Source organism: Octopus sinensis, linkage group LG7 (genome assembly GCF_006345805.1).
Source record: "Octopus sinensis linkage group LG7, ASM634580v1, whole genome shotgun sequence".
In the NCBI taxonomy this organism is placed as follows: Eukaryota; Metazoa; Mollusca; class Cephalopoda; order Octopoda; family Octopodidae; genus Octopus; species Octopus sinensis.
Window position 1 is genome coordinate 87,339,433 of NC_043003.1, and position 25,415 is coordinate 87,364,847.

General features: G+C 36.6%; 1 protein-coding gene across 3 annotated transcripts in view; it reads left to right on the forward strand.

The window, feature by feature from the left end:
- Positions 1 to 25,415, forward strand: part of LOC115213781 (glutamine--fructose-6-phosphate aminotransferase [isomerizing] 2) — a 66,530-nt gene that overhangs the window by 31,629 nt on the left and 9,486 nt on the right. For all 3 annotated transcript variants that reach the window (XM_029782623.2, XM_029782624.2, XM_029782622.2), the window contains 10 exons: positions 413 to 521; positions 4,514 to 4,677; positions 6,972 to 7,165; positions 10,248 to 10,368; positions 11,422 to 11,579; positions 13,038 to 13,152; positions 13,379 to 13,506; positions 13,640 to 13,768; positions 15,696 to 15,734; positions 16,984 to 17,145. In XM_029782623.2, coding sequence (XP_029638483.1) covers positions 413 to 521; positions 4,514 to 4,677; positions 6,972 to 7,165; positions 10,248 to 10,368; positions 11,422 to 11,579; positions 13,038 to 13,152; positions 13,379 to 13,506; positions 13,640 to 13,768; positions 15,696 to 15,734; positions 16,984 to 17,145 — 1,319 coding nt within the window. The remainder of the gene's footprint in view (positions 1 to 412; positions 522 to 4,513; positions 4,678 to 6,971; positions 7,166 to 10,247; positions 10,369 to 11,421; positions 11,580 to 13,037; positions 13,153 to 13,378; positions 13,507 to 13,639; positions 13,769 to 15,695; positions 15,735 to 16,983; positions 17,146 to 25,415) is intronic.

Below are 25,415 nucleotides of genomic sequence, written 5' to 3' on the forward strand. Positions count from 1 at the left end.
CCAGGTCAACCAAAGCCTTATGAGTAGATTTGGTAAGCAGAAACTGAAAGAAGCCCATAGTGTTCGTGTACATGTGTGTGTGTCTCTGTGTGTGTGTGAATGTACATACCCATGTCTTGATATTGTGCTGGTTGTAAACAAGCACTACTGTCATACAAGTGATGTTGTTCGTTTCCAGTCTTCCATGAAAAACATGTCTGGCCATGGGAAAATATTACCTTGCATATAAACAGGTAAGGGTTGGCAACAGGAGGAGCATCCAGTCATAGAAAATCTGCCTTTACAGATTCCATCTGACCCATGCAAGCATGGAAAAGTGGACGTTAAATGATGACGAAACAAAAGAAAATATTAAAAAAGAGAAATTGTTCTAATATTCTGTATTTTTTCTTTTTCATTTGCCAATTTTCAGACCACAGAGGTTATGTACAACCAGTCCAAAGACCTACTGATGGTACGACTGAATTTCACCCTTCTGGACCAAATACTGAAGTTGAATATTTTTTTGCTTCTGATGCCAGGTAAATATGTTTTTGAAATAATATAAAATATCTCCTGCCTACACTTTTGCAACCCCCACCACCTTCTACTACTCCTCCTACCTGAGGTGCCTCCTGGACATCTCATCACCACTGTCTATCTCCTTAGGGATACCACCAATTCATTCTTATTCTCTCTCCTAAATGTGAGCAAACATGTAGCTCCTCTACATGACGAACCTGCTTTATCCCAACCTCATACCTTAACTCCTATTTAATATTAAAACACAACACCTTCACCCTCTTTGTGTTTGTAGGTTTGTGAGCTATATGGTGACCTCAATAGTGCCAGTGACATCCCTCCCTCTCTTTCGGAGAGGCACAAGCACCTACACGCACATATACACACACGGCAGTAACTTCCGCCTGCTGAATTCAGTCACAAAGCTTCGGTCAGCTCGGGGCTATAGCAGAAGACACCTACCCAAAGTGCCACGCAGTGGGACTGAACCCGAAACCATGTAGCTAGGAAGCAAGCTCCCTAACCACACAGCCATGCCGAAAGCAAATAGTATGCACTGTAAAGTGGTTGGTGTTAGGAAGAGCATCTATCTGTAGAATCGATGCCAAAGCAGACACTGGAGCATTGCTGTCTCCAAACTTTTGTTACTGTATGTACGTAGATGGATGTGTGTTGAATGATGGTAAGAGCATTTGCAGGACATTTGTGGAGGGTGGGTATCATGGATAGTGTCTTCATGGAAAGACTATGATCTTTCTTATTGCTATATTTTATTGGTATTTTTATTTTATAACTGTCTATACCTTTCATTCTTATCTCTTGTATGCCATAAGAATAAAGAATTCATCCATAGACACACTTATTCTCACACACATGCCCACACACATAAATGATATCCATATACTTGTATGCACATAAATACTTACATACATGACTGACTGTATAATTGTATACACACATACACACCCTTATATGGAGATATATATATATATATATATATATATATAGGCGCAGGAGTTGCTAACTAACCACATAGTTCCGGGTTCAGTCCCACTGCGTGGCATCTTGGGCAAGTGTCTTCTGCTATAGCCCCGGGCCGACCAATGCCTTGTGAGTGGATTTGGTAGACGGAAACTGAAAGAAGCCTGTCGTATATATGTATATATATATGTGTGTGTGTGTCTGTGTTTGTCCCCCTAGCATTGCTTGACAACCGATGCTGGTGTGTTTACGTCCCCGTCACTTAGCGGTTTGGCAAAAGAGACCGATAGAATAAGTACTGGGCTTACAAAGAATAAGTCCCGGGGTCGATTTGCTCGACTAAAGGCGGTGCTCCAGCATGGCTGCAGTCAAATGACTGAAACAAGTAAAAGAGTAAAGAGAGAGTAAAAGAGATATGAGGGGATTCTGAAAAGTTCCTGGCTTTGGGTAAAAGAAAATCTGGGAGGATTAGTTAATTATGATTTTATTCAACATATTCTTCTCTCAAATTCGCACACTTATAGCAGCAGTCCTTCAGTTTTTGTAATCTTTTTAAAAGGATATTGTTAAAGACTTCCAACCAGACCTTTAGCAATATCCTTAAAGCCAGAAACATTGCAGCACCACTTTATATATGTAAAGGGTAAAGAGCTCCTCTGGTCATGAATGACCATGGGATTGCAGCTTGAAAATTACCCTTTGAAGTACAAGTCTGGGTAAGGTTGTTTATTGAAGACTAGAATTCACCCATGCATACTAGCCTCCCCTTTCCATGCTACTGATGTTATCCAAGAGAAAGGCAAAGGCTGTTACAGCTTGGCACCAGTGATGTCACAACTCATTTCTACTGATAAGTGAACTGGAGCAACATGGAATAAAGTATTCTGCTCAAAAACACAACACACAGCCCAGACTAGAAATCATACTTACCACAGCCTGATGCTCTAGCCAATGATCTATGTGCCTTCACTTGTATACATATAGTATATATGTATATTTACATGCACTCACACTCTAGTCTACCTACCCATATAATGATTCCAGTGTATACAAGTTCAGGGTTTGTAGTGGAGTTATTGGTATATCTTCAATATTATTTTTATGTTTACCAATACATACTTTCTATCCTATAAGTCTGTAAGAGTCATTCCAAAATAGACACAGAGCTAAAACCAGGTGAAGTAGGAAACAGTTAACCACATCAACCATGGTACCTAATTGGAACCTTTTCTAATGAATTCATACCTGGCTACATATACACACTGGCAGAAGGATTGATGCCTGTGTGTTAGTAGCAAAAGGAGTGGTGTCGTTCTTATTTCTTACATATTGGTGTTCTGTTACATGTATGGTTTCATATATCTCTCACAAGGTTGCGTCATGTGGATGATGCAACATTAGGAATAAGTGAACAGGAATCACACTCCAGTTCTCTTGTCAGACACACACACACACACACGCGCACACGCACACACATGCTCAGTTGGCAAAAATGAGTAGTATCTGTATTTCAAAAGGGCAAGCCTTGTTACACTCTGTGCCATGCTGAATCGCTCTGAGAACTATATTAAAGATACACGTGTCTGTGGAGTGCTCAGCCACTTGCACATTAATTTCACAAGCTGGCTGTTCTGTTGATTGGATTAAATGGAACCCTTGCCGTAATTGACGGAGTGTCAGTGTGTATGTATGTATGCATGCGTGCGTGTGTGTGTGTGTGTGTGTGTATATATATGTATAAATTAGAGATAAAACCATCATTAGGCAAATCAAACAGTGACAGACATAAACCAAAACATAAAAAACAAAAAAAAAAATGATATACAATATATATATATATATATATATATATATATATATACATACACACACACACACACACACACACACACAGCCTTGTGAGTGGATTTGGTGGATGGAAACTGAAAGGAACCTGTCGTGTGTGTGTGTGTGTATATATATATTGTATATTATATTTATTTTTTGTTTTTTATGTTTTGGTTTATGTCTATCACTGTTTGAGTTGCCTAATAGTGGTTTTATCTCTAATTTATTTATATATTTATACTGTCAAATTTGATTTACTCCTAAATCTAATTTTTCCCTGTACGTTTGGATATACTTCCTAATATTATTATTATATATATATATATATATATACACACACACACATGCATGACAGGTTTCTTTCAATTTCCATCCACCAAATCCACTCACAAGGCTTTGGTCAACCCAAGACTATAGTAGAAAACATTTTCCCATGGTACCATGTAGTGGGTTTGAATCCTGTGTGTGTGAATGTCTCTTTGTCTTGACATGATGTAATAGTTGTAAATGATTGTCACCATCATGCAAACGGTGTCCTTCATTTCTCAGCCTTCTGTGAAAACATGACTATTCATGGAAAAATATTACCTTCCTTAGAAATGTCTTGGAGTTGGCAACAGAAAACCCGCTACAACAAATTCTATCTGATCTATGCGAGCATGGAAAAAGTTGCTGTTAAAACAACAATGATGTTTTAACAGCGCAGGAGTGGCTGTGTGGTAAGTAGCTTGCTAACCAACCACATGGTTCCGGGTTCAGTCCCACTGCGTGGCATCTTGGACAAGTGTCTTCTGCTATAGCCCCGGACCGACCAATACCTTGTGAGTGGATTTGGTAGACGGAAACTGAAAGAAGCCTGTCGTATATATATATATATATATATATAATATATATATATATATATATATATATATGTATGTATGTATGTATGTATGTGTGTGTGTGTGTGTGTGTGTGTGTTTATGTATCTGTGTTTGTCCCCCTAGCATTGCTTGACAACCGATGCTGGTGTGTTTACGTCCCCGTCACTTAGCGGTTCGGCAAAAGAGACCGATAGAATAAGTACTGGGCTTACAAAGAATAAGTCCTGGGGTCGATTTGCTTGACTAAAGGCAGTGCTCCAGCATGGCTGCAGTCAAATGACTGAAACAAGTAAAAGAGAGAGTAAAGAGATGACATTTTTTCTTTGTTTTTTTGTCTACAGTGCCATAATTGAACACACCAACAAAGTGATCTTCCTTGAGGATGATGATGTAGCTGCAGTTGCTAATGGTTGTTTAAGTATTCATCGTATCAAGCGCAACTTGGATGACAACAAGGTCCGGGAAGTGATAACTTTGAAGATGGAAATTCAAGAAATCATGAAAGGTTTGTAAAATTAACAATTGCATCCACACAACTTAAAAATGGTATCTTTGGTGTCTTCGTTTCTTTCCTTGATTCTCTATGTCTATAAGATATGTAAAGTAACCGCATCACTATTGTGGTCATAGATACATACAACTTAAATGGTGTTTTTGTTGCTTTCTTTCTCTGTACATCTATCTTGTCTCTCTGTGTTTGTATGTTCATATAATATAATAATGATAATAATGAAATTATTGTATACAGTGCTCAGGTCCACCAAAACTTGTCAAAAGTGTGTATAAAGCATATGCAGTAATGTACAAATGTCTGGAAAGCGAACAGTGTATGAGTCAAATACATGCTTGCGTGTGTATGGAGGGGAGAAAATCAGCTGTAGTTTTGGCGAATCTCAGGAAGCATGGAAGTTTTGAAGGATGCAGTGCTCAGACAACTAACAACTGATGCCGGCAGTTTGTTCCATAAATACCTTTCTTTTCTTTTATCCTCTATTTTCTTCTAGTAGAAGATTGTTTTATAGAAAAATAAACTATAAATCAGCAGATGTCTTGATCAGACCCCAGTCCACAAGACAAATCTGTACATACCATCTTACAAACAATAACTCTGAGCACCTTTTCAAACTCCACCTGTCTAACCCCCGTGGACATGTTTACAAAATTCTAAAACAGCACAGCTCCCATGACTTTAGGAAACATTTTTTCAAGCTGAGAGTTGCTGAAGCATGGAACAGACTGCCGGCATCAGTTGTTAGTTGTTGGAGCACTGCATCCTTTAAAACTTCCATGCTTCCTGAGATTCGCCAACACTACACCTGATTTTCTCCCCTCCATACACATGCAAGCATGTATCTGACTCATACACTGTTCGCTGTTTGACAAGTTGTGGTGCACCTGAGCACTGTATACAATAATTTCATTATTATTATTATTGAGTGAGCGAGCAGAGCATGCCATCAAAGTGACACTGGGGTAAAATATACGAAGCCCAGTATACCCATCATGACTACCCGTCTGATAAGGGTACACCAGGCACATGCATCACAACCATATGTGCGCGACATGGTGATCTCATATCAAGATAAACAGCACATGACCTTGCAGGTGGAGCCCAGTTAGAATTTTCTTCAGATCGAGTAACCCATCCCGCTCAAAAGGTCCCTGAATAAGGGTTGTTTAAGGACGTTGAACGAAACACCCATGTTTCCAGAGGTGAATTATTCAAACCCCAAAGAATCCTTCTCAACACATGGCTATGATGCTCCCCCACTACTTCTGCTCGTGATCGGAGATGCACATATCGTCAGCCACTAAGGGACATGCTCAACTGGTTAAGGTCAAACAACTGACAAGCAAATCTGTGGTATTGAGCAGAATATTTGCTGTAGCCCATCTTTTATACCAAGACAAAACAATGTACATGATAACACTTCCAATCAGTTAAGATCAGAAGCCATGAGAGCCACTGCCTGGTACTGCATCAGGGCATTTATTATTATTATTATTATTATTATTTATTATTATTATTATTATCCAACAGATAATTGGATGCAAATGGTGAAGTCTTCTTAAATCCTTATCAATGTGGCCGGTTTGACTTTGTTTTAAAGCAAATAAGATATTTGTTGCAATCAAAAACAATAATCAAAGGTTCTTCCTGGGCCATAAGCTTATGAGGCTAGTTTCCCAAATTCTGTGACCTATTCAACCAGTGGACATAATGTCAATCTGTCACAGGATTTTAATCAATAATCTTACTACCAGGGGCACAACACTCTAACCACTAAGCCATGCACCCCCACACTTGTGACAATAGTCATCATTTTTATGCCCACTTTTCCATGCTTGGATGAATTAGATGAAATTAGTCGGGATAGATTTTCTATGGCTACCACCAACCCTCACTGGTTTCCAAGCAAGGTAATATTTCCCCATGATTGGACATATTTCCGTGAAAGATGGGAAACAAAGAACACTGCTTGTATGATGGTGACACTTGTTTTACAACTACTGTGCATTGTCAAGACAAAGAGATATAACCCCTCCATACACACACACACACACACACACATCTGATGGGTTTCTTTTATTTTCTGTTGATCAGATCCATTCACAAAGCTTTGGTCAGCCCAGTGTTATAGTAGAAGACACTTGATCATAATATCATGCTGTGGGATTGAACCTGAAATTGTGTGTTGGAAAGCAAACTTCTTAATTACACAGCTATAGCTATGCCTATATTGGTGACAATAGAATATGGTTATTTTATTTTATTTTTTTTGTCTTTTTTTTTTCCAGGTAATTTCTCCTCTTTCATGCAAAAGGAAATCTTTGAACAACCAGAATCTGTAGTCAACACAATGAGAGGAAGACTTAATTTTGAAACCAATCAAGTAATACTTGGCGGTATCCAAGATTTCATGACAGAGATACGACGTTGCCGCCGTCTCCTATTCATTGCATGTGGAACAAGTTACCATAGTGCCTTAGCAGTAAGTAACTTGTTTATGTTTTAACATTTCCACTGCTAGAGTTTCATTTGACTGAATTAAATGGCCAAATAAATAAAACCCCTTTTTTTACTCAATAGGCTGTTGTTACTGTTTCTGCCTCTCTGTTTCTTTGTCACCCTCTAACGTTTCATCCTCTGACATGAGTTCCCCTCCTCAAATCCCTCTGCCCCTCTCATAATTCCTTGTTTTGCGAGTTACTTGATGACCCTGCCAATGCTGGTGCCATGTAAAACGCATCCAGTCCACACTGTAAAGTGGTTGGCATTTGGAGGGACATCCAGCTGTAAAAATAATCCCAAAACTAACCTTGCCTGTGCTAGTGCCACGTAAAAAGCACTGAGTCCACTCTCCAGAGTGGTTGGTGTTAGGAAGGGCATCCAACCATAAAAACCCTGCCAAAACAATAGCATAGGGTAGTTTTTTTTTTACCTGGCCACATAAAAAGCACCTGTGTTGTGTAAAAGCACCCAGTACATCCTGCTGTTAGGAAGGGCTTCCAGCTGTAGAAACCATGCCAAAACAAGACATGGAGCTGGGGCAGCTCTCCAACTCACCAATTCCTATCAATCTGGTCCAACCTATACCAGCATGGAAAACAGACCTTAAATGATGATGATGATGTCGGTTAAAAACTTATTTCGATTTGTCAATAGGCCACTTATTATTGTTGGAGATGTGCACAATTGCACCATCCAATCTAGGAATTGAAATCATGAATGCAACATCCTAATCAAAACACTTTATTTCACATTAATCCATTAATACAATAACTTGATGATGAGATTTACAGCAGTAAAGTTTATAACAGAGTGGCAACGGCTAGAAGTAAGTGTTGCAGCTGGATGCACGGTATCAGTCATCTTATTTGTGCTAGTCGTGGAGATGTTACTAAGATCAACAAACTGTAAGAAATCTGATGCAAAGACACTTTTAAGGGCTTTTATGGACGACATTACTATATTATCAGAAAGTAGAGAAGCGGCAGATGGAACGTTAGAATGGTTGGACGAACGAATAGGATGGGTGAGAATGAAATTCAAAGCCAAAAAAAATCTTAAAGCATGGCTTTCGGGAAAGTCTTAAAAACAAGTGAAGTTCAGGATAGGAGGTGAAGATATACCAATGGTGAAAAACAACCAGTAAAGAATCTCAGCAGGTGATACAGAGATTAAATGATAAGAAGCAAAGCAAAGAAACACATGTTTTAGTGGCACAGAGACTAAAAGCAACTGACAGAACATTACCACAGAAATTCAAATGCTGGATTCTGCAATTTGGATTGTACCCAAGGATGATGTGGCCATTGCAAATGTACGAAATAGTCTCGAGTAGAGTAGAAAGGATAGAACAAAGATGCAGTGTGTTTATCAGAAAGTGGCTTGGTCTTCCAAAACCACTGAATACAACTGCACTATATAAAAAAAACCCCATGCTGTAAATACCAGTAACATCAATCACTGAAGAATATAAGGCAGGAAAAACAAGGACAGTAATGATACTAAGGTATTTGAAAGATCAGAAACTTTTCATGGTTGCTTTACCTGCTAGAAATAGCAACCCAAATACTTTTAAATCAGATTCCCAATGTTGGATGTTCAAGAACCAAATGAAGGGCAGATTTTCAATCCCGAGATCTTCCCAATTCCAAAAGAGATACAGGGGTCCCAGACGAACGGAGAGAATTTCACATTTATTAATATAGATTAATTGAAAAAGGACAGTGTATTTCAACAGAAATATTGTAACCAAACGGTTAAAAGAAGAAAAAAAAACGACTATTCGTTTGATTTTTTTTTTTTAATGAAATACATTTAGTGGCTTACTTACATCACACCCACATATATGTATTCTTAAATTATCATCTAATTTTTTTTGCGTTCAGAAATATATTAGGGTATAACATTAAAAAAGAAGCTTGTGCATTTATAAGATGCTGGTCATCTGAATGATAATGGCTTACACATATCTAATTGTCTAAAGTGAATTATTAATAAAATTAGAATTTTTGGATCTTTTCGGTTTTTTCTAGCGGTGTCATATGAAATTGTCACCCATAATTATGACCTTAGAATCGATCTATTGCATTTCAATCTCTTTTAGGGTTAGTGGTGGGAGAAGGGTATCTTTTTTTCTTCAGAAATGTAAATAAACCAAATCTGTTTCTTAAACGAGGGACATATTCATATGGCACAGAATGTTGTTTACCTCAATGGACGTCATTGATTGGTTGAAATTGCAGAAATTGAAGAAAAAAAGACAACAAATATCTTACAAACTATAGAATGTTCTCAATAAAACCAAGAGAAAAAGATATTTTATAAACACATTCTACCAGTATACGAAGTTTAAAATTTTTTAGTTACCTAGAAATTATGTTAAAAACTGCCGTTTAAACCGAAAAGATCCGAATTTTTCAGATGTTTTACCTCACATTTTTTTTCAGTATTTACATCTATACACATTTCAGTTTGTTTGAACTTTGTCTGGTGTCAGTTGGATCAGAACATTTTAAACCTTATTTTAGAAATAAAGGCTCCTTGTTCAAACCTAGTTGCTGTTAATATATGCATAAATAAAATGTTCTGACGATCTGCAATAAAACTTGTTGAAACACATGTTGACACTGAAAAGTCATTTCACTTTTAAAAGCTTTCAAATTCTATCTTAAGTGTATTCTGTCATAAGTCCTTTATATTGATTATTGACTTGGCTCCCTTTTTTTAATTTTGTTATTGATTCATCATAGTCGTCGTCGTCATTTAACGTCCGTTTTCCATGCTAGCATGGGTTGGATGGTTCAACCGGGATCTGGGAAGCCAGAAGGCTGCACCAGGCTCCAGTCTGATCTGGCAGTGTTTCTACAGCTGGATGCCCTTCCTAACGCCAACCACTGCGTGAGTGTAGTGGGTGCCTTTTACATGCCACTGGCACAGGTGCCAGGCGAGGCTGGCAACGGCCATGATTGGATTGGTGCTTTTTATGTGCCACCAGCACAGGGATCACAACTGCAATTTCCATTGATTTTTGATGTTGATTATTATTTATTTATTTATTTTTACAGACACGTCAGCTTTTGGAAGAACTTACTGAACAACCAGTTATGGTAGAATTAGCCAGTGATTTTCTAGACAGAAGCACACCGATCTTCAGAGATGATGTCTGTTTTTTCATTAGCCAATCAGGTAGATATACATTTGTATGAATAATTTACGAAGATATTTATATGTATATTGATTAAGTGAAATATTTATTTCGCCCACCCACTTCTGCCAATTTATAACTATGGATTACTCCTCTAAAATTTACAAACCTAAACTTTGCTACAGCCAATTTATCAAAGGAAAAGGGCATAACTTCATACTGCTATTTATCAGAGTTCTAAAAAAAAAAGAAAAAAAAAAGCATTGAAACAATATTCTTTCAAGGTTCTTCTTGCCTGAAACATCACCACCAAAAATATTATTGTCGTTTTAAAGTCTACTTTTCCAGACATCCACTGAAAGAAGCCCGTCATATATATGTATATATATATATGTATGTGCGTGTTTGTGTGTCTGTGTTTGTCCCCCCAACATCGCTTGACAACCGATGCTGGTGTGTTTACGTCCCCATAACTTAGCAGTTCGGCAAAAAAGAGACCAATAAAATAAGTACTAGGCTTACAAAGAATAAGTCCTGGGGTCGATTTGATCGACTAAAGGCGGTGCTCCAGCATGGCCACAGTCACATGACTGAAACAAGTAAAAGAGAAAGAGACACACCCAAATTGTGGTGTTATTTTCAGTCCTCCATAGAAACTTGTCCAAGTGGGGACATATTAACTTGCTTAGAAATAAGTGGGGGTTGATGACATGATGATGATGGTGGTGGTGCTGATGGCAACTATAATTTGTATGATATATGTAAACTGGCTAATAAATCTGTCATTTTTAATGCACCACACAATAAAATGCACTTGGTTCTCTCTGTCTGGAGTTTGATAAAATAAAAAAAATTGAAACAACATAGAGCAGAGAAGACTCTAGTCTTTTCTGAAAACAAAGGATATCAAATCATAAAATCCACACGAAAAATATCATGGAGTGAAATTTGATCCCTAGTCCCCTCTAAGAAAAGAAGATAGTAACTCCAAATAAAAACCAACCATGACAACCCATCCAACTTATGACAACATCCAAGAACAGTCATAAAATGATGATGATGATTCTATAATGAATTTCATTTTACTTGTTTAGGTGAAACTGCTGATACACTAATGGCTCTACGTTACTGCAAAAAGAGAGGTTCCTTAATTGTCGGTATCACTAACACTGTTGGAAGTAGTATTTGCAGAGAATCTAATTGTGGTGTTCACATAAATGCTGGCCCTGAAATTGGTGTAGCAAGTACTAAGGTAACAATCTTCGCTGACTTCGGTAAAATATTTGGATCTTTTCGGTTTGAACGGCAGTTTTTTTCTAGCGGTGTCATATGAAATTGTCACCCATAATTATGACCCTAGAATCGATCTATTGCATTTCAATCTTTTTTAGGGTTAGGGGTGGGGGGAAGGGTATCTTTTTTTTCTTCACAAATGTAAATAAACCCAATCTGTTTCTTAAACGAGGGACATATTCATACAGCACAGAATGCTTTTTAACTCAATAGACGTCACTGATTGGTTGAAATTGCAGAAATTGAAGAAAAAAAACAACAAATATCTTACAAACTATAGAATTTTCTCAATAAAGCCAAGAGAAAAAGATATTTTATAAACACATTCTACCAGTATACGAAGTTTAAAATGTTTTAGTTACCTAGAAATTATGTTAAGAACTGCCGTTCAAACCGAAAAGATCCAAATATTTAATGCAAAATATGGGTTTATTTCATTTATAACTGAAACTATAGATCTGCTTCCTAATGTTACACCAATAAACTAGGTTTATCTATGGTGGTCTGTACATGCATCAGGTCTATTTGCAGTGGCTTCATCTGCATGTAATGCTGACGAAAATGCATTGCTTCCTTTTAGATACCAAATTGCATTTTTACCTTTTGCAAAGAAAAGAGGTTTTACTTCTAGCATAACTTGATATTTTTATTGTTTTTTACTGTTAAAGAGATAAAATTGAGCTACAGATCTGCCTACATCAATTGTGTAATATTATCTCAATTAGTGACTTGACTTAAATTTTTTTTTTCAAATAAATTATAATACTTGAACAATAGTATAGTTTAATTTATGTAATGTAAAAAAGAGATGTTTGTTGATCTGTGTTGTTTAAAAGATGTGCTTCTAATCTAGTGCAGTTTAGTTTGTAGTGACGCTACTGTGGAAGTTTCAGCCCGCATGCGCAGAATTGGATTACTTCCGGTAGGCCGCCGGAAGTTCCCTCATGCGCAGGAACTGCAATCTGAAAGCATACCCACTAAATTAGTCTTTTTGGAAGAGCAGCCCTAACGAGCGGACGTGGCTAAAACTTCTCTCAGGGAAAACCCTACGCACAGAGAAGCTCTCTTTTCAAAGCAGGAATGAACACCGTATCTTCTTGGCTTACCCGAGTGAACATTTGTGTACAGTCCTGTGGATTTGGCTGCTGGTTCGCCCTTAAGAAATATATATGCATATATTTTACCTGTGAACCCGAAGAATAAAGTGTTATTTATTGTTATTGAAGACAGCCAGATTTTTGGTTCCTTTTCTTCAACTATTGTATGTGACAAGATAAGACCAGACACCCCTCAAGTGTTCCTGAAACTCTCATCTTGTTACAAGTTGTACCTACTATAAAAGCAATGATGTTTGCTGATCTCAATGATATTCAAAGGTTTTAACTGTCATTTCAATTTCTTGATTATTGTTTTCCAGGCTTACACCAGCCAATTTATTGCATTAGTTATGTTTGGTTTGATGATGTGTGAAGACCGGATTTCAATGCAAGAACGAAGAAAAGAAATTATTCAAGGACTCAAACAACTTCCTGGTATGTAAAAGAATACCTTATAAATGAAAGTATTGAATAAAGATTCAGGTTAATTTAGTTTTATTTATGCTCTGCTAGGTGTTTCTAACCATTATAGTTCTATCTCATGAAAAATTATGCAGAAGTGTCAATTAGATTGACATCTGTTTAATCAATATTTATTGAACTGTAAATCAATCAGTCATGTGCAATTAATCATTCCCCAGCTTTTTTTTCTCTCTTCCAGCGGATATAAAAGCAGTACTTAAATTAAATGATGAAATCCATTCATTAGCCCAAGAACTCTACCAGCAGAAATCTCTTCTTGTCATGGGACGCGGTTACAATTTCTCTACTTGTTTGGAAGGAGCTTTGGTAAGAGAAATTTTGTTAGCCATTATTGTACAGAATAACTATGAAAATATAATTTTATTATTAAATGTAATTAACTCAAATTACTTTTAAGCTGTTTTTCATTTTCATCATTTTTTTTTTTTTTTCTGTTTAGAAAATTAAAGAATTGACTTATATGCATTCTGAAGGTATAATGGCTGGTGAACTGAAACATGGTCCTTTGGCACTTGTTGATAAAGCAATGCCTGTCATGATGATTGTAACTAGAGATAAAGTCTATTCCGTAAGTATACATAATGATGTTTTGACTTTGAACCTAGATCAACTAACTAGTTGTTGAACATCATGGAAAAACTTATTCTTTACATAGTGATAAAAAAGACTGTGACACTCTGGAGTGGTTTGTTGTTGTCTTCATCGAACATCATAGGATTTCGATTCGGCTGTACGCATTAATAAGGCATTCGGTTGTATTGTACTCCCTTTTGTTAAGGGTAATAAGCACTACTTTTCCGTGGTATATATTTACTGTTATGTTGTGGGTTAAGATAATTAGTTAAATGGCTTAATCAGTGACATACTACAACAGTGGTTTTAGAATCAAGCATGGATTCTTCAGCTGGTGTTTTTGAACTTGCCAGGCCCAAAAGTTCTCAGATATTATTAAAGTATGTACACCCTGTAGATACTAAAAACGTTGCCATTGATTTTATCATGTTAATGTAGCTTAAGCTCTTCCTAGGCTTAGTTTTATAAAGGTGTTTGAACATGTTTGATATCAACTGTTTTGTTTCATTGTCAGTAATTTAGCTATGTAATTAGTATGAAGTAGAGTTAGCCGGGAGAGAAAACAGTATTGAATTCTATAATTTGTATTGAGCAGAGATACTTGGGAGAGGAAACAGCTGAAATGAAAGATTAGTATATCTTATGGAGTTCAGTGGGAACTGTGTCTTCTATTAAAGAGAATAAAGACTGGCTTCCGTGCCGGTGGCACATCAAAAGCACCATCCGATCGTGGCCGTTTGCCAGCCTTGTCTGGCCTCCATACCGGTGGCAAGTAAAAAGCACCATCCAATCGTGGCCGTTTGCCAGCCTCGTCTGGCACCTGTACCGGTGGCACGTAAAAAGCACCCACTACACTCATGGAGTGGTTGACGTTAGGAAGGGCATCCAGCCGTAGAAACATTGCCAGATCAGACTGGGCCTGGTGCAGCCTTCTGGCTTCCCAGACCCCTGTTGAACCGTCCAACCCATGCTAGCATGGAAAGCGGATGCTAAATGATGATAATGATGATGATAGCTTAAGCTCCTCTTAGGCTTAGTTTTATAAAGGTGCTTGAACATGTTTAATATCAACTGTTTTGTTTCATTGTCAGTAATTAAGCTATGTAATTAGTATGAAGTAGAGTTAGCTGGAAGAGAAAACAGTATTGAATTCTATAATTTATATGGAGCAGAGATACTTTGGAGAGGAAACAGCTGAAATGAAAGATCAGTATATCTTATGGAGTTCAGTGGGAACTGTGTCTTCTATTAAAGAAAATAAAGACTGGCTTCCATGCCGGTGGCACGTAAAAAAGCACCATCCGATCGTGGCCGTTTGCCAGCCTCGTCTGGCACCTGTGCAGGTGGCACGTAAAAAGCACCCACTACACTCACGGAGTGGTTGGCGTTAGGAAGGGCATCCAGCCGTAGAAACACTGCCAGATCAGACTGGGCCTGGCACAGCCTTCTGGCTTCCCAGACCCCAGTTGAACTGTCCAACCCATGCTTGCATGGAAAGTGGACATTAAACGATGATGATGATGATGAACTTAACTTAGTTAACATTCACCACCATTACTAATTTATGGTCTTATGCTAATCATTGTGTTGTTGTCGTTGTTGTTTAGTCCCATGTACATACTGATGCAACAGGTCTGTGATCAAAGATATTCCATTTGCAGCACTTCCAAGATCACATTGTCCAATGTGTCTTCCTCCCTTTTAAGAGAGCCGGGTGTGATTTGATGGAGGTTTAGCTGCTACTTATAGCAGGTTGAGCAATCATGCAGAGCTATCTCATTGCCAATCATTAATTACTTGACTGGTATAATTATTTTGCTCCTCCTTCCAACTCACTCTGCTTCTCTTGTTGGTGCTCCAGTCTACAAATGATAATTTTGTTTTTTAAATTTTATTTTTGTACTTTTTTTTATTTATTTCAGAAATGCATGAACGCTCTACAGCAAGTAAAGGCACGACATGTAAGTAGTATGTCACCTCCTGGGTAGCATGTGTATCTTTGTATATTTTGTTTTCAGTTACAGTTATAGAATAAGTGTCCTTGGTTGTTTCTGGTGAGCCAGTCACTGGATCACTATATTTCTGATGGCCAAAGTGACAGGGAGTATCTGTAATTCACTGTTAAACAAATATTTGAAGGGATTTCTCTTGATGGGCATGTTCTATGTGGTTTTTGTACCAATGAACATCAATGAAAGATTACATACAATATATACATGTATGTGTTTCTCTAATGTCCTGCAGTATTTGTTCTAGTTTTTTGCATTCTGAGTTCAAATCCTACTGAAGTCAAGTACTAGGGTGATTTAATCAACTAAACCTCTCACCCCAAAATTCCAGGAAGAAGGTGGCAAGCTGGAAAAATCGTTAGCGTGCCGGATGAAATGCTTAGCAATATTTTGCCTGTCACTACATTCTGAGTTTAAATTCCACTGAGGTTGACTTTACCTTTTATCTTTTCAGGGTCGATAAAACTGGTAACTGTAATCAACTCATTCCTTCCCCCAAAATTGCTGTCCTTGTGGCAAATTTGAAACCATTGTTATTATTATTATGAAGTCAAATTCCACTGAGGTCGACTTTGCCTTTCATCCTTTCGGGGTCGATAAATTAAGTACCAGTGAAACACTGGGGTCAATGTAATCGACTAGTCCCATCCCCCAAAATTTCAGGCCTTCTGCCTATAGCAGAAAGGTTTATTATTAAGGTGGCCAGCTGACAGAATTGTTAACATGCTTGGCGAAATGCTTAGCGGTATTTTGTCTGTCTTCATGTTCTGAGTTCAAATTTTGCTGAAGTCAACTTAGCTTTCATCCTTTTAGGGTCAATAAATTAAGTACCAGTAGAACACTGGGGTTGATGTAATTGACTAGTCCCCTCCCCCAAAATTTCAGGTCTGTGTCTTTAGTAGAAAGGATTATTATTATGAAGGTAATGAGCTAGTAGAATTGTTAATATGCTGGACAAAATGCTTGACAACATTCGTCTGTCTTCATGTTCTGAGTCTGTGCCAGGGCCTTCGCAGATTTTCCTATACTAAAGTCAGATAGAGATAGACAACTGACAGTAATATATTTTCTTCACTGCTTTGCTGTAACATTTTCTGTAAGCTTTTGTTTTGTTTTTTTTTCTTTGTTTTAATTTATTTTATATTATGTAAAATGTAAATGTTATTTCATTTTCTAAATTTTTTTATTTTGCATTTTCTAGGGTGATTTGATTGTTATTTGCAACAGTGGTGACACAGAAACCCAAAGTCATGTGAAGAGGTTCATTGCTGTACCACATACAATCGACTGCTTACAAGGAATTCTTACTATAATTCCTTTACAGCTTCTTTCCTTACATATCGCTGAAAAACGTAACTGTGATGTAAGCCAACAATATTTTCTTTTTAGATTCTGTTATTTTTTTTATTCAGCACGAACTGTGATATAATCTAATAATATTTTAATGTTTCTAATTTTTTTTAGCTTGCTCCATATAATTTAATATATCTAACACCTCTATAGCCAAGCTGTTAATAATTCAGTTTTGGTGTACGGAAATGCAAACAAAAATTTATGAAATTTGAATTATAAGTCTTATCAGTGAGTCTTCCTGAGAAATGTCATTTGATCATTCATATACATTGGTTGTGATTCCTAGATCTTGCCTTCTACCATTTTTATTTGGGGCTACTAAAACAGGTTAACAATTCTCACTTGCAATGTCTTTATATTCTTGACAAAATAGATCCTCAAAACTTCAAAATGTTGTGTAAAGAAAGCTGAAAGACATTAACCTGCGTTATTGTCAGGAATGTGCTGCACGCAAAACTGAAAACCCAGCTTTTATTTTATTTAAACTGGTAATATCCAGCCTAAGTATCTACCTGTTTTTGTGTTCAAACCAGTCATATTTGGCCACCCTCACCTACCTTATGATGTAATTTTAAAAATAGACAATCACGTCATCAAAATCTCAAAGCTACAAAATAATACATGATTAATTGAAAGCATAAAGGATTATACTTTAAAGTTCTACTGGCAGTCTTTGACTTTTTCTAGGCAAAGGAATTTTTAACCCAATACTTACAGGCTATTATTGATAGTTTATCTGGCTCAAGATTCAACACTCCCAAAAAAACAAAAGAATGAGGACTCTGAAATAGATTTGTTCATGTGTGTGTGTGTGTGTAGTATTAGGTACAATTCATCATACAATTTACATGTTATTATTCAGTGTTAATGCATTATTGTATTAATGATGCATTAATCAACAAAAACATATAGAGTTTAGCTATACAAATTGTATGAAACTAGTATGAATATGTTCTTATATATCATGATGCAGTTTGTTGGCTTTTCACTGATTAAATGTACACTTTCTTTGAAAGTTATAGGCATTTCTGCTGCTATCAGAGCATAAATTGTGATTTTATTCCAAGATGGTTTAGTACTATTGTCAAATTTGGAGTGTTCATTAATGCAGGTGGAGATTTCTTTGGAGTAAATTGAGATATAGACAACTCAAGTTTTGTGAAGCAGTTTGAATTCTGAAGAGTTACCTATTGCAAGAATGGACCAAGCCATGGTTGGGCATGGGTATTTGTATGCTGTTGATTTGGTATGGCTGATGGAGCATTTAGCCTGTTTCGGTGACAGTACTTTTTGGCACTGGTGGGAAACACACACACACACACTCTCATGCTATGCAGAAATATACACATACAGATCAAGAGGAAGAGAAAGAGAGATTACAATTTATTAATTGAACACAACTGACCAAAGCATTTTCCGTTACCTCATACACATAAAGACAAGTATGCTCGCACATATAAACAGAGAGAGAGAGTGTCAGGGGAGAGAAAAGGAGGGACATTAAAATATGAGATGTCCAAGAAGTCAACTTTGAATCAGTAATAATTGGCAGCACCAACATCTCAAATCCATTATCAGAGCAGTTAAGGAAACACCAGATTGCAATCTTTGTTGCTTTATAGGCTGTCTTACCTGAACTACAATGAACTAACTACATGGCCAAAGGACAAACTAAATTCAGCTGCCTGTTTGCTTACAGTCACTAAACCAAAGTTATCAAAGAACATATCAAAAATAGATTGATGTTTTTTCCAGCTGTATAAAACATAGCATTAGATCAGTGGCTATTCTGATGTTTATGTATGAGTCTATCCTTCCTCTGCATTGGCACATTGTTGTTCATAGACTTCCAGATAAGCAGTTTGACTGCAAATAAACTGTCCACACAGTCCCTAATGTAAAAATAGGCACACAAGATGGTGATATGGAGACTAAAGGTGGTGCTCCAGCATGGCCGCAGTTAAATGACTGAAACAAATAAAAGAATAATAGTTGCTACTGGAAGATGTGGCTTATACTTTATACCTACAGGTTCTATCTAACACCTCTATAACCAAGCTGTTAACATTTCAGTTTTGGTGAACGGAAAGTTTTGGTGAAGTAACAGTTTATCTCAAAATTCTTCTGGGGAATTTGCCATATTTCCATGCAATGAAAAGCCATAACTAGTTGAAGAATGGTGACACTCACGTACACTGGGCAAAAATACTGTCAAACTGTGGCTTCAGCAGGAACAAGTTCAAGCTCGTTTTAGGCAAGAGCCTAGAAAATGCTCAAATTAAAAAAAATTGTATAGTTTATCAATTGCTTATCAGTAAAGCACAGCTATTGAAAGAATATGATTGATAGTTTTAAAGATCATGCATGATCTAAGGACTTTACTTGCATAAATGAAACTGTTTTCACAGAATACTGGAAATGAATGATACTGTTTGTATGATAGTGACACTCATCTACGACTGTCATGTAATGTCAAGACAAGGAGACATGCATGCACACACTGAGCTTCTTTCGGGTTTGTGTGTACCAATCCACTCACAAGGTTTGGGTCAGTCCAGGGGCTTCAGCAGGTGACACTTGCCTAAGTGAGACTGAACCTGGAACAATGTGGCTGGGAAACCAACTTGTTAACTACACAGCTACACCTGTACCTTGTTAGGATTTGAAATAACAAGCTTTCTAATGTTGCTCAGATTCTTTCTAATAGGTTAGCAATGTGATATGAATTTCTAGCCATTATTGGTTTGACAGCAAATTATTTGTAGTGAATATAAAACATTAATACTTAGAGTTTGTCATGTATAAGTAGCACTTCAACATATAACCAAATGAAAATTTCTGAGGGGATTTGCTTGTGAGATATTTAGGTCTTTAACCCTTTCGTTACCAACCCGGCCAAAACCGGCTCTGGCTCTGTAGTACAAATGCCTTGTTTTCATAAGTTTTGCATTGAAATCTTCCACCAAACCTTAGTCGCAATTTATATACCTAACACTAGTTGAATGATAACTGAGTTATTTTACTAAATTCTTTGTTATATTTAAAATAATTGAAAGAAACACAGAGCATCTCAAAATAAATACAGTAACGAAAGGGTTAATCTCAAACTCTGAGGTCAACTTTGCCTTTCGTATTTTCGGGGTCGATAAAATAAGTATCAGTTGAACACTGGAGTCGATGTAACCATAAATGATTCTTCAAATTTGATGGAAATCCAAACTAAAATATTTGAAAACAGCACTTCTTCCTTTGTAAACATTTCAGTTGACTTAAAAATATAAAAAGGCTATGATTAATATGACAAAAATGTCTTGGACAATATTTCATTATTGATATAACCCTCTCGACATATTTCCTCTTATTAGCTAACAAATATCATTTAAGACCATCCTCGTAAAGACATTCATCTCATTAAACTTTCTTGTTTGTGAATTGATGTTGCTATTGTATCTTAGTTAAGACAAAGAGAAATTAATTATAATATCGATTTCTTCAGGCTGTGTAGCTTTAATAATTTATTAGTACCGTGACAGATAGAGAGTTCATGTCATTCTTTTTACAAAGCAATAATAATGCAAATCGAATACAGTGTTTTCAGCTTATATCAACACTATTTCATGGACTCTAAGTACTTCTTAGTTTATGCTGCTTATCAGAGGACTATCAAAATACAGTAGATGCAAACCTGATTATATATGGTATTCCTCCAGCTTAATTAAGAACACCAATAGTAATTAGAGTATTGAACAACAATGCATAAATCTCAAATGAATTTGTGCTCAGATGATTGTATTATCCTTTTGTCTTTAATTTTGTAGTCTAAGAGTTAAAATATCGTTTTTATACTTATTTAAAGTGAAAATTAAGTATGAAATTTTGCCTGTAAGAAAAAACTTTTTTTTTTTGTTCGTTTGGCATACATTCATGCAACCTTGGTGTTTAACAGTTAAATAAGTGTCATATCAATTTGTTCAAAACAAGAAAAAAAACTATCAAATCTATCTTGAATAATAAAAAAAAATTTTGGAATTAAAATTTTAATCTATAACCAAAATTCCATAAACTGTTGGAATTTAATTTCACCTCACATCAGTTTATAAAATCTCCAGTTTTATTGATTTTAGTCTTAGACACCATTTTTCCCCCCTGTTTTTTTAATGCAATATTTTAAGCTAAATATATAGTCAAGAGTGAAGGCATATGGGTTAATGGTTAGGGTATTCAGCTCACAATTGTAAGGCCGCGAGTTTGATTCCTGACAGCACATTGTGTCCTTGAGCAAGACATTTTATTTCATGTTGCTCCAGTTCACTCAGCTGGCAAAAATGAGTAGTACCCATATTTCAAAGGGCCAGCCTTATCATACTCTGTGTCCAGCTGAGTCTTCCTGTGAACTACATTAAGGGTGCACTGTCTGGAATGCTCAGTTACTTGCACATTAATTTCATGAGCAGGCTGTTCTGTTGAAAACTGGTCAAGAAATTGCTTGTCAAACTGATACAACTCACCTATTTTTATTTTGAATTTTCTTTGTATGTATGTCCACCTCTGCCTTACTCTTCTTCCTAACACAACCCTATCACTCTTTTGACTACGGTACTTTTCATACCATAGTCAGAAAAACTATTGTAATTATATGACTGCAAAACTAAATACATTTCATCACCAACCTTTTTGTGCTCCTTACAGCTACTTTATTTCTCCTATTCTGCTTCATCCTTTACCATCATATTTTCTTATGCATACCTCTTTTACTTCTAGCCTTACCCTTTACACCCTTTCATTCTGCCATTTGGGATCCCTCTACTCATACTCACCATTCATACTCATCACTCACTTCATTCACCTCTATCCCCATCTCTATCCATTTGCCATTCTCTTTTCACACACTTATCCACCCATTCACCCTGTCTAATCTTCTGGGCCACTTCACTTATGTTCATCTTCCTGTAACTTCCCTATCTTTTCTCCTTTTTCAACTGTGTATTTCCACTACTGCAAAACACCAGTTTCTGTCCCTCTATCATACTTTAAGCCCTTTTCACACTTTCAGTTGAGGTGCCTTTTCTTACAAGTCACTTGGTGACCTCACTAGTCCTGTGTACCATATAAAAAGCACCTGGCACCACTCTCTGAAATGTTTGGCATTAGAAAGAACATCCAATCATAGAAGCAATGCCAAAGCTGACACTGGAGCTTGATGCAGTGTCCTTTGGCATGTCAGCTTCTGTCAAAACGTCCAATCCATGTTAGCCTGGAAAACAAATGTCAAACAACAACAATAATGATGATGATGAATATTATTTTTAGTGTTATTTGTTACAATTTTTATAGTCCAACCCGTGCTAGCGCGGAAAACGGACGTTAAACGATGATGATGATGATGATTTTCACTTAATGTAATTTTCTTTACATGCCCTTGAAATATTACTGTTGCTTTTGATCACTTTTAACTGCTTTGCTTTTAACAGCTGTGCTTATGTAGAATATAAATTTCTTCTTTACTACTGATATATTTGTAAATTTAATTCACCGTTTTTTGTTTTTTTTTAAGTCTGTTCCAGACAATATTACAGTTACCACACCTATTTAGAAATGATGATATATTAAAATTATGCAACCTTTATTTCTTTTTCCAAATAACATTATCAATGCAATTGAAATCATATCAAGGACCCATAATTTGTAAAAAAAACTTCTTAGTCTATGGAGAAACCCACTGAGTATATTAAAAGAAAGATATTACAGATAAGCATAACAATGATCTCTAACTTTGGCACAAGGTCTTTATTTCAGTAGGAAGAATTTAGTTACTTTAAACCCTTCTTTACTCCTGAATTTACCAGACACATTTGATGATCCAGAGAAGTGGTTTTCAACCAGGGTTCCGCGGAACCTTAGGGTTCCGCCAGTACAGTCCAGGGGTTCCGCAAGAAATTACAAAACTGCTAAAATCGGAAGTAATTTTTAATTCTCCTGTGCAGATATGTGTGCATAAGACTATTAAATTATTGCACAGGGGTTCCTCGAGCCAGTGGAATGTTTCCTTGGGGTTCCGCTCCAGCAAAAAGTTTGAAAAGCACTGACCCAGAGGAATAAAAGACAATCTATTCTTGTAGGTTTTAAACCTTAGACCTGATTAAATAAATACAAGGTACTCAACAGTTTCAGAGAATCTACCACTGTTAATTATATTAACCCTTTAGCATTTAAACCAGTTACATCTGGTCAAAATATTCTACCTATTCTATGCTTAAACTGGTCAGGTGTGACCTTGCACATATCAACCCTACAATATCATTCTAAAAATCAAGTTAACTCCTTAAGATTACAAAGGTACAAGATAATGCATGATTAATTCAAAACAATGTTAATAAATAAGCATATCTTTTGACAGAGTAATGTGGAATGCTAAAGGGTTATTAATGAAAACAACCAACCAGCTTGTGGGTTAGCAGTATTCAGATAGTGCTAAGATTTGATTTTGCTAATCATCCCTTAAGTATTTAAATGATGAAAATACAGTAATTCTTCCATCTTTGAAGGAAATGCTTTATGGGTGGTTTATGTATAAATTTAATTTTAAAAAATAGCATCATTTTGATGTTATTTGATTTGTTGCTTTCAAGCAATGTAGTATCCAAGACACTATTTCAATAACTGGATACCTCTTAAATTTGTTTACATCCAGTTGAATTTTAACAGATACTCGACTCTTTGGCAGTGAAACTTACTAATGTTTCTATTCTGAATCAAAACCACTTTTCAAGACACAAAAAGAAATTTTTTAAAAAAGGTTCAGTTTAAATATTCTGTAAAAGAAAAATAATCCCTTAATCTTTGTAGGCATGAAAATGTGCATGTTCATATGTCTCATTACATAAGAGTTATAAAATATATTTAAAACAATTGCAGCGTGGAAGGTGTTTATAAGCCATTTAAGAAACACACAAAAACCGTTAGATTCACTTCAACATTCAAATTTAATTTGTCAAAATATTTTTGACGCTTTGAGACTGCAACCTGTTCACTGACAAAACTTCCTGCAGCACGAGGTTTTGTCAGTGAACAGGTCACGGTCTCAAAACATCAAAAATATTTTGACAAATTAAATTTGAATGTTGAAGTGAATCTAACGGTTTTTGTGTGTTTCTTAAATGGCTTATAAACACCTTCCATGCTGCAATTGTTTTTGTTCCAGCATACGATCTCAGATCAAGTCACTCGCTATGCAAGTACATCTCCCCAATATATTTAAAATGTATTTTACATAGTGCAGACATCTGATATAGAACCCAAAACTTTAGGTAGGTTAGAAGGATAGACATGTTGACTATATCAACTCGGTGTTTCACCCGAGGCTGGACTATTCTCACCTGTGAAATTTACAATTTGTAGAAAGGGTATGTTACCTTATCTACTTCAACCATCCATATAATAATCTTTTCTACTATAGGAACAGGGCCTAAAATTTTAGAGGAGAGGACTAGTTGATTACATTATTCCCAGTGCTCAACTGATACTTAATTTATCGGCCACAAATGGATGAAAGGCAAAGTGGAACTTGAACTCAGAACGTAAAGACAAATGAAATGGTACTAAGCATTCTGTCTGGCATGCCAACGATTCTGCCAACTCACCACCTTAACACACACAATGGTGTGTGTATGTGTGCAGCTTCCTGCACCAGTTCCGCATAGCCCCAGCCCATTCAAAGTACCTTGGATTTCAGAACAACCTGCTGTGCTTGAGGAGACCTATTGAGTCAAGTACATGAACATCAAAATAAATATCAAATGGAAATAGTAGTTGTGATACCTGTGCTGGTGGCACGTAAAAAGCACCATCCGAACGTGGCCGATGCCAGCGCCGCCTTAACTGGCACCTGTGCCAGTGGTACGTAAAAAGCACCCACTACACTCACGGAGTGGTTAGCGTTAGGAAGGGCATCCAGCTATAGAAACACTGCCAGATCAGACTGGAGCCTGGTGCAGCCTCCTGGCTTCCCAGACCCCGGTCGAACCGTCCAACCCGTGCTAGCACGGAAAACGGACGTTGAACGATGATGATGATGATATATGTATGTATGTGTGTATATCTGATCTTCATGTATAGACATGAACTTTGTAGTATAAAAAATATTGGGGGGTTATGCCAGCAGCCCAACCCATACCAGCATAGACAATGGACATTAAATGAGGATGTTGATGACGATGATACATTGGCCCAGCCATTTTTTTATGGGTTAATACAAAAGTATTTGTTCCTCTCCAGAGGCAA